This window comes from Callithrix jacchus, chromosome 7 (genome assembly GCF_049354715.1).
Source record: "Callithrix jacchus isolate 240 chromosome 7, calJac240_pri, whole genome shotgun sequence".
In the NCBI taxonomy this organism is placed as follows: Eukaryota; Metazoa; Chordata; class Mammalia; order Primates; family Cebidae; genus Callithrix; species Callithrix jacchus.
The window spans coordinates 15,771,319-15,786,391 of record NC_133508.1 but is presented as its reverse complement, the minus strand read 5'-3'; the positions used below and the strand labels follow the sequence as shown (position 1 = coordinate 15,786,391).

The 15,073-nt window shown below is 42.9% G+C and overlaps 1 protein-coding gene and 1 non-coding gene across 5 annotated transcripts in view; one reads left to right on the top strand and one right to left on the bottom strand.

Moving 5' to 3' along the window:
• Positions 1-15,073, top strand: part of CDNF (cerebral dopamine neurotrophic factor) — a 210,694-nt gene that overhangs the window by 456 nt on the left and 195,165 nt on the right. For all 4 annotated transcript variants that reach the window (XR_013519544.1, XR_013519543.1, XM_035306829.3 and 1 more), the window contains exons 2-3: positions 10,375-10,502; positions 12,540-12,681. Coding sequence is in view for 2 of the 4 variants with exons in the window: in XM_035306829.3 (XP_035162720.2) it covers positions 10,375-10,502; positions 12,540-12,681 (270 nt within the window). In the remaining 2 variants the exon portion in view is untranslated. The remainder of the gene's footprint in view (positions 1-10,374; positions 10,503-12,539; positions 12,682-15,073) is intronic.
• Positions 5,928-6,043, bottom strand: LOC118143312 (U5 spliceosomal RNA). The gene has a single exon (XR_004727540.1). It is a non-coding gene; the product is annotated as a U5 spliceosomal RNA (small nuclear RNA).

The following is a 15,073-nucleotide window of genomic DNA, read 5'->3' as shown; positions in this document are numbered from 1 at the left end:
TGCTAAATTCAGATGATCCTGGCGCCAGATTGATTCTGCTGCTTCCAGCCAGCAAGATTTGCCTCCCCTTGCACAGAAGACGTCTTTCAAGTCCAAGCTAGTTAGTGACTCCCAAAAGGAAAACAAAACATGACATTGAGTTGAGTGGCTTAAATCAGAGGACAAAGCTAACATTTGTTAGGACTCTGTTGGCGAAAGTGACTTTACAAAGGAGTACATTGACTCCTTGGGAGAGAGAACAATACAAAAAAGTGATTCCTTTTTATTCACGGTATCTCAGCTGTGGACTTACAGTGAGAACACGTGGGTCTGTCTCCCACCAAGCCCACTAGCTCTGAGACTTTGGATTTTGCAAAATCAGCATACTTCACTTTAGAGATCTGTTAACAAGGAGAAGATCAGTGGCTACCCTAGCCCATTCCTTCTGGACTCCTGTAGCACTCACTCTGTGTTTCTTTAAAATAATTAGTTTAGATGTATATACCCTGAGCTGGAAAATCTGTCCCTAGTGAACAGGAAATTGTAGGTTCATCATATATGTTGAATGAATGGATGGGTATAGTCTATACTAAAAAAAATTTTTTTTTTGAGACAGTCTCACTGTGCTACCTAGGCTGGAGTGCAGTGGCACAATCTCAGCTCACTGCAGCCTCCACTACCGGGTTCCAGCGATTCTCCTGCTTCAGCCTTCTGAGTAGCTGGTACTACAGGTGCCACCACCACGCCTAATTTTCATATTTTTAGTAGAGATGGAGTTTTACCATGTTGGCCAGACTGGTCTTGAACTCCTGACCTCAGGTGATTGGCCCACCTCAGGTGATCGTCCTGCCTCAGCCTCCTAAAGAGCTGGGATTATAGGCATGAGCCACAGCGCCCAGTACTTAAAGTCTTAATAATTGGAGTCCAGCTTTCTATCAGCTCTGCAATAATTAAACTTTTCTCCAGAAACTTAAAATATCTACATGATGTTATTACTTGATATAAAGATATTTATTTAGCTGAGTTATAATTTTGCTCAAAACTGTGCTATAATTGTGCGCTGTACTTTTAAAGCAGAATTTGTGAGGCAAAGACAATTGATTTGATGACTCGTCTGTAGCTCCCACTTAAAAACATTTTAAGAGAGACAGCATCTGGATTAATTAAATGGCAAGCTTATGCTGTCTGTCCCAAATTTATTAAAGCAAGCTGTGGTTATTAACTTGTATGTCTGACTAGTGTGTGTGTGTGTCATTTGTTAGGTAAAGAAGCTGTATTATCAAATAGGAAAGACATAACAGTTTGGGAACTAGAAGAACTAGGTTCTGCATCCAGCTCTTTTTTTTTTTTTTTTTTTGAGATGGAGTTTTGTTTTTGTTGCCCAGCCTGGAGTGCAATGGCACGATCTCGGCTCCGTGCAGCCTTCACCTCCCGGGTTCAAGTGATTCTCCTACCTTAGCCTCCTGAGTAGCTGGGATTACAGACATGTACCACCACATCCAGCTAATTTTGTATTTTTAATAGAGATGGGGTTTCTCCATGTTTGTCAGGCTGATCTCAAACTCCCGACCACAGGTGATCTGCCCACTTCGGCCTCCAAAAGTGCTGGCATTACAGGCGTGAATCCAGCTCTATTACTGCTTATGAGTGTTCCTTCCTCCTCAGCCTCCTTTATTTACAACTTAATTTCTTCTCAATGTATTTTGTTACATTTACAAAGTATTTTGAAAAAAATCAAACTCACTGGCTACATTTTAAAATTGGGAGATTTTATGTAAAAATTCACATTTCTGGCTTTTCTCAAAAAACTAGATGACCTGGCAAGATTGGCCCATAGGGCCATACAGTGAGAACCAGCTATTGGCTGCTCTTTTTAGAAAGGACTTGGGTTTTGAGTTATTACCCTCCCCTACCCCGCCCCCAATCAAATTGCTTAACTCTTCATTTTCCTTGCCTGGCCCCTGTAGCTATTCAAGTTGGTGAGTCCTACCGAAGCAGGAACAGTGAGGAACAAACCTCTCGAACACAGACCTGAGGAAGAAAGTGGCTTTTTATTCGGCCAGGAGCTAGGGGAGCGTGGGGGAGTCGGTTACTGCCTCATTTCCTGAGCTCCCGGAGAAGCAGCTTTTCTCTAGGCTTACAACACTAAAGGCGAAACTGAGGCAAAACTGTTGCTGGACATCCATTTGCTGGACGTCCGACCTTACAATCTTTTGGCTTTATTGATTTGCTAATTCATATGCAGTGTGAGCGGGAACCGGCAGGGGAGGGGGCTTACAGAGACAAGGCAAAGGCAGTAAACTATTAGTTGGCAGAGGTGTTTCCAGGAGGGAGCCTGGACCATGCAGATGTGGGGGCGTGACCCAGTGACAGGCTCCAGACGGTAGGGTAACAGTCATTTGCAACTCTTTCAAGGCTTACAGATAGCAGAGACACTGGGAACTGAAAAGGGAGTCATCTTCCTAATTCTTTGGTATTTTATTTTATTTTTTCTCTTTTGCACCCTCCTTCCCATCTGGAGGGGAGGGAGGGAGAGAGGAGGTGGAGACTGGGAAACAGAAGGAGGTGGGGGGGGGTCTCCCCTCTTACCACATTAGCTAATGTGAGGTTTACTGAAAAAATGTAAATGTTTTTGAATCTCTTTTAAATGATTATATTATGGGACTATTTTTTACAACTTTTTATTTTAAAATAATTATAGATTCACTTATAGGATTACCTTTAGTAAACATAAACCCACAACATAAATAAAAGAAGTATGGCTATCTGCGGTTATTTTGGCAGTAAAGGCATCCCGGGAAACTGAAGAAGTTACTCATTTGTTAGGGCATTTATGGTGAGGTTATGCTCTTCAAGTAAGTCCCAAAAATGAGTTTCCTTTCTTACCTCGACTTCTCTGTGGCGTGTGACACCCACCATCAACATCTTTCCCTTTCAGAAACTGTCTTTTCTTCATGGTCATGATACTGCTTTTTTCCTTCCTATCTCTGTGCCCACTGTCCACTGTGTCTTTGTGGGCTTCTGGTCCTTTAGCCGAAGCTTAAGACGTTCCAGGGTTCTGCCCTCTGCTTTTCTCTCTTCTCCACGCAAACCAACCTGCCTCCAGTCTAATAAATCTCTAAACTTGCTTGGGCGTGGTGGCTCACATCTATAATCCCAGCACTTTGGGAGGCCGAGGCGGGCAGATCATGAGGTCAGGAGTTCGAGACCAGCCTGGCCAACATGATGAAATCCTGTCTATACTAAAAATACAAAAATTAGCAGGGCATAGTGGCAGGCGCCTGTAATTCCAGTTATTTGGGCGGCTGAGGCAGGAGAATCACTTGAACCTGGGAGGCAGAGGTTGCAGTAAGCCAAGACAGTGCCATTGCACTCCATCCTGGGTGACAGAGCGGGACTCCATCTCAAAATAAATAAATAAATAAAAATTAATAAATAATTATCTAACCTTATATCCACCGACCTTTCTAGAGTCCCAGGCCTTGCATCCAATTGACTAGTGAACATTCCCTCTTAGATATCATATACCTCAACATCAACAGTCAAAAAAAACCTGTCTTACTCCCCTAAACCTGTTACTGTCATGCTTACGGTGACAGCATGGGTCAACCAGCCTAGATTCTAGACTTCTCTTTCTCCCTTTTCCCTTACAGCAAATCTATCATGCATCGTCAATTCTACCTCCTGGCTGGCCCTTCTCTTTTCTCTTTACCCAAGTCCAGGACCTCCTTACACACAGATCTTCACCAGTTTTCCCCTGCTCGTTGTCAAAACAGTGTTCTTCCTGCTACCTGTCTCCCTTCCGCCTAGTCCCCTGGCAGGGCTATTATGCTACTTCCTTATTTAGTATCTTTCAGTGGCTTCCAAGTTTCCTCCAGGTGCCTCTCCTTTGTCTTCCCACAGCATCGAATACACTTCTTACATTGTTCTGGTCTCCCCTGAAAGTGCGCTCTGAAAGTCAAAACAGGCTCTCTCACCACATCATTTCCAGCAGCTACCACAGTGCGTGGCGGATGGTAGGCACCCAGTTTGTTGAAGAAATGTATGCGTATATGCTGTGTTAAAATGTTGGGTATCTTTCAGTGAGTCAACTGTAGATCTTGAAAAGGACAAGTTGGTGTTTCTAACCTTCATCACCTGGATGATACATTGGCAGAGTGATAGTTGAGGTACAGAAATCATATGAAGGTATACTGTGGGAAATACAGTAAGAGCAATGAGGCACTGCAATACTGGGGTTTTTGTTGTAGGAAACAAGAATTAGAGGTTCCTAGGAGACTTTGATGATAGTTTGTTTCTTTCTTTTTCTTTCTTTTTTTTTTTTTCTTTTGAGACAGAGTCTTGCTCTGTTGCACAGGCTGGAGTGCAGTGGCACAGTCTCAACTCACTGCAACCTGCGTCTCCTGGGCTGAAGTTATCCTCCCTCCTCCGCCTCATGAGTACCTAGACTACAGGTGCATGCCACCACGCCCAGCTAATTTTTTGGTATTTTTAATAGAGATGAGGTTTCACTATGTCACCCAGGCTGATCTCGAACCCCTGAGCTCAAGTGATCCACCTACTTCAGCCTCCCAAAGTGCTGGGATTATAGGTGTGAACCCCTGTGCCTGGCCTGAGGATCATTTCTGATGACTTGTAGCATTGATCATTACAGTGGGTTTCTTCTTTGCATACTGGATATATTTGCCAATTAAACTCAGCAAGATACATATTGGGAGAGGTCTCATTTTTCACGTTTAACACACAGATCCATTACACATGCCTTTTAACACTGTCCTCACTTGCCGTCTGGAATAAAACTCACTCTTCGTTCTCAACCTACCTCACTGGCTGCTCCTTTCAGTCTTTTTCTGGTTCTTTTCCGTCTTCCCAATTTCTAAACATTGGGGTTTCACAAGGCTGTGGTCCAGGACTGTGTCTCTTTTCCATCTCTCCTTACTTTGTGGTCTCATCTCAAAAACACCATTTGGATGTCGATGACTTGCAGATTTATTCATCCTAGATCTTACACCTGATCTCCAAATTTATATATATCTAGCTGCCTTCTCACCCTTTCCAGTTGGATGTTACATTAGTCAAGGTTCTCCAGAGAAACAAAACCAGTAGGACCAAAGAGAACATATAATCTGTCTATATCTATATATCTCCTTAATATCTATAATATTTATCTCTATAAAAAGAGATTTATTATAAGGAATTGGCTTACAAGATTATGAAGGCTAGGAAGTCCAAAGTCTGCATTGTGGGCAAGCAGGCTGGAGACCCAGGAGAGCCCATGGTATGGATGAAGCCTGAAGGGAGTCTGCTGGAGAATTTCCTCTTGGTTAGGGAGACTGGTCTATTTTGGTCTATTCAGGCCCTCAACTAGTTGAGTAAGGCCCACCCACATTATGGAGGGAAATCTGCTTTCCCCAGAGTTCATCAATTTAAGTGTTAATGTCATCCAAAAACATCCTCTAAGTTGCTACATAAAATTAACCATCACAGATGTCTAGAAGTATCTTGAAGTTTATATATCAAGACCAGATTCTGGCCAGGTGTGGTGGTTCACACCTGTAAGCCAGCACTTTGGGAGGTTGAGGCAGGCAGATCACCTGAGGTCAGGAGTTAGAGACCAGCCTGGCCAACATAACAAAACCCATCTCTACTAAAAATATAACAATTAGCTGGGTGTGGTGGCATGCGCCTGTAATCCCAGCTACTCAGTAGCCTGAGGCACAAGAATCACTTGAATTTGGGAGGTGGAGGTTGCAGTGAGCTGCGATCGCGCCGCTATACTCTAGCCTGGGCGACAGAGTGAGATTCCATCTCAAAAAAGAAAAAAAAGGCTGGATTCCTATTTGTCACCATAAACTTGCTTCTCCTGCAATCTTTCTCATTTCAGCAAATGGCAGCCACTCCACAGTTCCAATTTCTTTTTTATTTTATTTTATTTTTATTTTTTAATCAGCCCTGCAGAGGCAGGGCCTCAAAAAATTGGATTAAGACTCAGAATTGTTCCTCTCCATGGAAATCTTTAGTAAAAGGTGAAATATTTATACGATTTGAAGAGAAACCACACTTCCAATTTCTCAGCCAAAATTACTGGGATTATCTTTGATTTCTCTCTCGCTCTCCCCGGCTCTAACATGTTACATCTGGTTCATTAGTAAATTCTTTTTGCACTTCCTTCAAGATATGTCCAGAGTGCAACCACTTCCCAGCACCTCTATAGCTATTACCCTGACCTAAGAGATACAACTGTTTTGAGATCCTGTAAACTGGTCAGCTGGTCTCCCTGCTTTCTTTCCCGCTTCCTCTTAGTTCATTCTCCAGCGGCCTTCAGAGACATCCTTTATGAATCATGTCGGAGCATAGCTCTTCTCTACTCAAAACCTTGAACGGCTTCCCTTCTCAGAGTGACATACAGAGTCCTTACCATGCTTGAAAGGCCCTGGTCTCCCCGGCATGCTGCTGCCTATTTGATCTCTTTCGCTACTTGCCTCCCTCCTACTTTAGCCACGCTGGCCCCCTGGCTGGTCCTTGAATCCACCATGGACACTCCTGCATTCGAGCCTTTGCATTGCTGTTCCTTCTGCCTGCAGAGTTCTTCCTCAAGTCATCCACTTAAACTGTTCTTCCACTGCCTTCAGGTGTCTGCTCGACATCACTTTACCTAAGAGACCTTTCCTAACCAACCCACTTAGAATCAAACTGTTACCTTGTCACCCTCCATCCTCCTTACCATGTTTATCTTTCCTTTTGGCTACCTATACATTTATTTGTTCTATCAGATGTAACTCTCAAGGGCAAGGACTTTGTTTTCTTCATTACTGAATCTCAAGAACTAGAATACAGTTTTGCATGTACTAGTAGCTTAATAAATATTTGTTTAAAACACCAGTGACTGGCTATTATATTTAGTATTCTGTTCATGTTAATAGCATTAGAAATAAGGGGTCCAGTGCAGTGGCTCCCACCTGTAATCCCAGCACTTTGGGAGGCCAAGGTGGGTGGATCACGAGGTCAAGAGATCGAGATCATCCTGGCCAACATGGTGAAACCCCGTCTCTACTAAAAATACAAAAATTATCTGGGTGTGGTGGTGGTATGCACCTGTAGTCGCAGCCACTTGGGAGGCTGAGGCAGGAGAATCACTTGAACCCGGGAGGCAGAGGTTGCAGTGACCTGAGATCGAACCATTGCACTCCACCCTGGTGACAGAGCAAGATTCCATCTCAAAAAAAAAAAATAATATATATATATATATATAAGACCTTCAGGCTCTAAAAGATGACATGACTGGCCAGTCATCTAAAAATACTGGATAAAATAAACAACATGAAAATATTTTCAAGTATGAGTTGGGAGGGCATACCCAGAAACAAACAACAGAGTGGACGTGTGAGTCCAGTGGGTTGAAGGGAGCACTGAAGCTGGATTTACCCTGGAACATTTGTTAGCGAGGTGATCCGAACTAAAGTTTTTGTTGTTTGGGCTAAATAAGACAAATCCCAGGCATTTCCAAGTTAGGAGTTCGAGAGCAGATCCTCTCCCAGTTAATTCAGGGCCCCAAAGACCAAGCCCTTCATTATAAAAGGTGAACTGGAAATAACTACAACCTATTTCCATCTTTAGAGACTAAAAGAAATGGTTTAACTTGAACGTTTTACTGAATAAAAGGAAAAACACAACTCTTTCTTGACAACTTGTAATTATGAGCTCATTCACATAGGGGTTGAAGACCCCATTCACACTACTCGGATGATCTGAAATATCTTAAACTGATAATTTAGTTGAAAGTGATTTTAAGTAGATCATAACCTCAGACATCAGCAAATGTGTCTTGCTTTTATTTTGTTTTTTGAGATGAAGTTTTGCTCTGGTTGCCCAGGCTGGAGTGCAATGGTGCAATCTCGGCTCACTGCAACCTCCACTTCCCGGGTTCAAGCAATTCTCCTGCCTCAGCCTCCCAAGTACCTGGGATTGCAGGCACCTGCCACCACCCCTGGCTAATTTTTGTATTTTTTGTAGAGACAGGGTTTCACCATGTTGGCCAGGCTAGTCTTGGAACTTCTGACCTCAGGTGACCTGCCCACCTTGGCTTCCCAAAGTGCTGGGATTACAGACATGAGCCACTGAGCTGAGCCAACAATACAAATCTTACTTACAGGAACCCACATTCAACCTAGTCCTCAAATAATTTATACAGTTGAAGTTCTAAGAAATAGAGCTCCTACTTAAAAAAGTCATGAACCCCTAGATAAGAAGGGCACAATAAGTGATAGCCAGTTGAGACAAAAAACAGAAGAGGCACACACTGCAGTGGCTTCAGGTATTGGAATAATCAGGCATAGCAATTATGTTTTGAATTAATTTATTTATTCTTTTATTTATTTATTTATATTTGAGGTGGAGTTTCATTCTTGTTACCCAGGCTGGAGTGCAATGGCGCGATCTTGGCTCACCGCAACCTCCACCTCCTGGGTTCAGGCAATTCTCCTGCCTCAGCCTTCTGAGTAGCTGGGACTACAGTTGCGTGCCACCACGCCCAGTGAATATTTTTTTGTATTTTTAGTAGAGACGGGGTTTTACTGTGTTAGCCAGATTGGTCTTGATATTCTGACCTCGTGATCCACTCGCCTCAGCCTCCCAAAGCGTTGGGATTACAGGTGTGAGTCACCGAGCCTGGCCCAGAAATTATGTTTTTGATGTTTAAAGAAACATAGAACATAAACATAACCCCTCCCTACCCATAGGGGACTACAAGGAAATTTACCTTGACACTGAGCAAAGTAGGAAAAAGAAAAAATACGTATCACTGATAGATGATAACAACAAAATATCCCTCAATTGAATCTGCTCCCAAAATTCACATCAGAGGTCCCAAAACATCAAGCCATATATTTAGTTTAAAGCAGTGCCTGGCTAGTTGTCCTTAGACCCTGAGAAATACAAACACAAATCCTTGCTGGAAATAATGCTCCTTCATCTCCGGCTTCAGACAATCTTCACAAATAAGTTTTGAGGGCTATGAGAATCGTGTAGTACAAAATAAGCAAGCACATAAAGAACACACCAGGAACAAGAAACTATAGAATCAACAACAAATAGAAATGTACTCTGGGCCAGGCGTGGTGCTCATGCCTGTAATCCCAGCACTTCGGGAGGCTGAGGCAGGCGAATCGGGGTCAGGAGTTCAAGACCAGCCTGGCCAACATGGTCCCTGTGTCTACTAAAAATACAAAAAATTAGCTGGGTGTGGTGGCGCACACCTGTAATCCCAGCTACTCGGAGGCTGAGGCAGGAGAATTGCTTGAACCCAGGAGGTGGAGGTTGCAGTGAGTCGAGAATGTGCCAATGCACTCCAGCCTGGGCGACAGAGCAAGGCTCTGTCTAGAGGGAAAAAAAAACCTCTGAAGACTTCAGACATGGATCATAAATAATCATGTTTAGTGTGTTTAAAGATATACAAATAAGCTTGAAAATATCATCACGAAATAATGATGATATTTGATTTCATCATTATTTGTAGAACTAGAAGAAATGACCTAACAAGCCTCCCACTTTAGCCTCCTCAGTAGCTGGGACCACAGGTGTGTGCAAAGACAATCTCGCTATATTGTCCAGGCTGGTCTCAAACTCTATACCCAAAGTGTTGAGATTACAGGTGTGAGCCACTGCACCCAGCCTGATTTCACTTTAGGCTCATAATGCTGGAACATAAAGACTAATGCAGACCACCAAGGGGCTTTACTCAGGATTCTTATTCAGGTTTTTCTCTGTGCTTACAATTATGCTATCCCAAGGTGATCGCCTATAGATAGCTATTTTTAATTTTAGGGTTAGCCAAATTTTGTGAAAAAGTTATCATTTTAGGTAGCACTTGGTTCCAATGATTGACTGATTCAACAAGCTGATATGACATGCATTTAGGCCTAATACTAAACTAATAGCAACAGGCCTGAAATGATTCTTTTTATTTATATTTTTTATTTTCTTGAGACAGGGTTTTGCTCTGTCACCCAGGCTGGAGTGCAGCGGCTTGATCATAGCTCACTGTAGCCTCCATATGCCGAGCTTAAGAGATCCTCCCACCTCAGCCTCTCAAGTATCTGAGACTACAGACATGCACCACCATGCCTGGTATTTTTTTTTTTTTTTTGTAGTAGAGAGAAGTCTCACTATATTGTCCAGATTGGTTTCAAATTCCTGGGCTCAGGTGGTCCTCCTGCTGCTGCCTCCCAAAGTGCTGGAATTACGGGTGTGAGCCACCATGCCTGGGCCCAAAATCAGTTGAATCCATTGTCATGAGGCATTGAGCCATATGGACTTTTTAATGTGGTTAGTGGGTCATACGCATAGGTGTGGTAGTGGTTAAGTTGTGCATACAGACATTTTGTTTGTTCCTTCTAGTATGTCAAGAATTCTTGAACCGATTCTACAAGTCACTGATAGACAGAGGAGTTGACTTTTCGCTGGACACTATAGAGAAAGAATTGATCAGCTTTTGCTTGGTTACCAAAGGAAAAGAAAACCGCCTGGTATGGTAAATTTCACCTTTCATTTTTCCCGTGTGCTTGAAGAAAACAGCTAATAGTTTCATTTCTCTTCTTAGACATGATGTTCTCCTACTTACATGTTTGCCTCAAGCATGTCCAGTGTAGAGCATGCAGCAGGCAGAAATCCATCTTCCAGTAACATGTAATTCTGTGTGTTTTCATCCAGAATATTTCCAGTTGTACTTCGCTTTCTGAGTATACCACAGGCAAGCAATTCTATGTTTTCTTTTTTTGAGACAGAGTCTTGCTCTGTTGCCCAGGCTGGAGTGCAGTATCACGATCTCGACTCACTACAACCTCCACCTTCTGGGTCCAAAGCATTCTCATGCCTCAGCCTCCCAAGTAGCTAGGATTACAGGCGTGTGCCGCCACACCCAGCTAATTTTGTATTTTTTGTACAGACAGGGTTTCTCCATGTTGGCCAGGCTGGTCTTGAACTCCTGACCTCAAGTGATCCACCTGCCTCAGCCTCCCAAAGTGCTGGGATTACAGGCATGAGCTACTACGCCCAGCCCAATTCTATGTTTTCTTAAATGAAATTATGAAACTGCATTCCTAATGAGAATTTACCATCCTGGGTTAAGAGTGAATGGGCTTTCCATTTCTTACGAAGACAATTAGTCAAACTTATCAAAATATTTTACATTATTATTTATACATAATTAATGAAGTATTTATATTTTCTTCTAATGAGATGAATATGATGTTTCCTGGGTATACACATATGGCTTGTTTCAATACACTGTTTCATACCACTAAAGACAATTTGGGGCCAATTCCTTTTTGCTTAATATTGTCAGATTGTCAATTACATCTGCATGTTGACTGGTCACATGAATGTGTTGTAAAGCTCATGCCATTTATCCATATCATTAAGGTCTTTCTATCTATATTATTTTGAGACTGGGTCTCCCTCTGTCTCCCAGGCCGGAGTGCAGTGGTGTGATCTTCGCCATCTGCAGCTTCAACCTCTCAGGCTCAAGTGATCCTTCTACCTCAGCCTTGCAAGCAGCTGGGACTACAGACACATGCCACCACGCCCAGCTAATTTTTGGATTTATTTATTTATTTATGTTTGGAGAGTCAGGGTTTTGTCTTGTAGCCCAGGCTGGCCTGGAACTCCTGAACTCCAGCGATCCACCTGCCTTGGTCTCCCAAAGTGCTGGGATTACAGGTGCCAGCCACTATGCCCAGCCAATGTTTATATTTTTAAATGTAAAATCCTGAAGTCAGGGAACGTGAATGTCAGAATTGCCTGATGGAAAAAGACATGGGCTCTAGAGCCAGTGTGTTGGACTTTATAACTCTGTCTGTTCTATTACTAGATAGGGGGTCTTCCGTTGGCTTCGGGATAAAATACGGATAATAATAGTACTTACTTCACAGGACTGTTGTGAGGCATAAATAAGCTGATACCTTAAAACATTGAGAGCAGCACCTGACACAGGGAACACACTCAGTGTTAGCTCTTCTCATTAGTCTTTTAACACCACGTGGATTGTAGGCACTTCTAATTAGGATGATCACGAGAACGGAGTCACTTGTTTCCTGGCGGCTTAGTCAGCAGAAGTTAAAATTTAATAGCTGGACCAGGAAAATGAGGTTAACCTTTCTTTCTCAAAGGAAGAAAATGAGGTTAACCTTTCTTTCTCAAAGGAAGAAAATGAGGTCCTTCCTTTTTTTTTTTTTTTTTTTTTTGAGATGGAGTCTCACTCTGACGCCCAAGCTGGAGTGCAGTGGCACGATCTCGGTTCACTGCAACCTCTGCATTCTGGGTTCAAGCAAGCAAGTGTGGCTCATTTCTGTAGTTTTAGCAGAGATGAGGTTTCACTGTGTTGACCAGGCTGGTCTCGAACTCCTGACCTCAACTGATCTGCCTACCTCAATCTCCCGAAGTGCTGGGATTACAGGTGTGAGCCACCACTCTCAGCCTGCCTCTCTCTTACTTCTTGATACTGTATTTGCATTCCTTGCTGTCTTCAGTGTCTGGAACACTCAATTCTCTTCATTTTTCTTTAGTGCTATTATCTAGGAGCCACAAAAGATGCAGCCACGAAGATCCTAAGTGAAGTCACGCGCCCAATGAGTGTGCATATGCCTGCAATGAAGATTTGTGAGAAGCTGAAGAAGTTGGACAGCCAGATCTGTGAGCTGAAATACGGTATAACACAGCCCAGTGTTTTCCCCAATATGTCCGATGGATTGCCAGACCTCTAAACTTGGTGCCATGTTTTCTAAAAGTTCAGTGTTAGAAGGAAAGGAATTCACTACTCACCACTAACTTGCTGGGCTGATGAATGGTACCTATGACCATGTGAGTTTCTTTGAGGGAGGACAAATAAATAGTACAGCCATAATCAGCATTAGGTTGGCCGGGCGCAGTGGCACACGCTTGTAATCCCAGCACTTTGGGAGGCAGAAGAGGGCGGATCATGGAGTCAGGAGATCGAGACCATCCTGGCCAACATGGTGAAACTGTGTCTCTACTGAAAATACAAAAATTAGCTGGGCGTGGTGGCACGTGCCTGTAATCCCAGCTACTTGGGAGGTTGAGGCAGGAGAATCACTTGAACCAGTGAGTCGGAACAACCAGGTTGCAATGAGCCAAGAATGAACCTCTGCACTCCAGCCTGGATGACAGAGCAAGACTCCATCTCAAAAAAAAAAAAAAAAAAAATCAGCATTAGGTTAAAATCACCACTGGAATCACAGAGTTTAAACTCCTAACACACCAAGGCAATGCCAGACATGTGTGTCAAGGAAAATAGCAACATATAAAGAGAGCAGCTACGCCTGCCTTGTCAGGAGATGTCCTATTTAAAAATGTTATCCTTGGCCCCAGACATTTCACATGGAAAGATCTATTCTTTTATCGTGGGTTTGTAGCTGGGCTAGACATTTGGGTAGATTGAGTGAGTATCCTAAAAGGATGGGAAATTCTTTCCTCAGCCTATTCTTTACACCTGAAATCCCACTCATTTCTTTTGCTTAAGTCATTGTTTTACGTGACATACCCAGTGTAGTACTGTCAACTGCCTAAGTAATTAGCATCCACGTCTAAGTTAGTTTAGTCTTATTTTCCGACATAGGTAATAGTCCTAGCACCAAGCCACATAGCTAGCTTTAAATAGCTTTCAGGTTGGAAGTTACCAAAGACAACCTACTTCTCAACTTGCAAAGCATAAGCCCTACCTTCCAGGGAAGTTATTAGAGTAGGCGTCCCTTTTTTATTGGCTTCCAAGCCATGAAATAGTGGTGGAAATCACTGAGTCCACATAAACAATATTCACAAACCTGGCCAGGTGCGGCGGCTCATGCTTGTAACCTCAGCACTTTGGGAGGCTGAGGCAGGCAAATTGCTTAAGCCCAGGAGTTCAAGACCAGCCTGGGCAACATGCCGAAACCCCGTCTCTACAAAAATACAAAAATTAGCCAGGTGTGGTGTTGAGTGCCTATAGTCCTAACTACTCAGGAAGCTGAAGGGAGGATCACCAGAGCCTGGGAGGTCAAGGCTGTTGTGAGCCATGAATTTTTTTCACTGCACTCCAGCCTAGGTGACAGAGTGAAACACTGTCTGAAAAATAAACAGATAAAACAAAACTAAAATAAATAAAATAAAGCCAATATCACACACCTCTGATGATTTTTTAGTGCAGCAATTTTATTGTGAATAACTTTTCCTATATGCAAGAGATCTTACAGGACTCCTTAAACCATAGAAAAACGAATCAGATATTACTGAGAAGAAATGACTACCTAATGGCCACTAGAGGCCCCTGGGGAGCTATGAATCAGGGTTTTTGTTTTTTTTGTGTGTGTGTAAAGGAATTTCACTCTTGTTGAACAGGCTGGAGTGCAATGGTGTGATCACAGCTCACCATAACCTCCACCTCCAGGGTTCAAGCGATTCTCCCGCCTCAGCCTCCTGAGTAGCTGGGATTACAGGCATGCACCACCATGCCTGGCTAATTTTTGTGGTTTTAGTAGAGACAGGGTTTCTCTATGTTGGTCAGGCTGGTCTCGAACTCCCAACCTCAGGTGATCCGCCCACCTCAGCCTCCCAAAGTGCTGGGATTACAGGCAGGAGCCACCGCATCTGGCCTCGAACTAGTTTTAATCTTTGTATGGACTTTCACTTTGGAGTTTTAGGGCATTTAGGACTTTTTGTTTTTTTTAAAATTATTTTTCTAGAGGACACCAGAAAAGCTTATAGAAATTACTGACATTGACATAACAAATATTTTTCTCCTTCCGCCTCTTACTTGAATAGACTAATAGTTCTAAATTATCCTCCCCACCATTGTTAGCAGGAAAGACAAGATTAAACAGGGACCTTTGTGCTGTGGAAAATGAATAATTTGGGCTGCAAAAGTTTCTACTTTAAAAAACTATTCAGTCAAATCAGCCATGAAATTATCAAGCAAGATAGCTGTAGATTTGGAGTATGTTTTCAATGAGGAAGGTGTCATTTGGTTTTTGATCTGAAAGAATGTTTCCGTTTGCTCACTTTGTGCTTAAAAACGATAGGAAATCACTATAAAAATTTAAGGGTT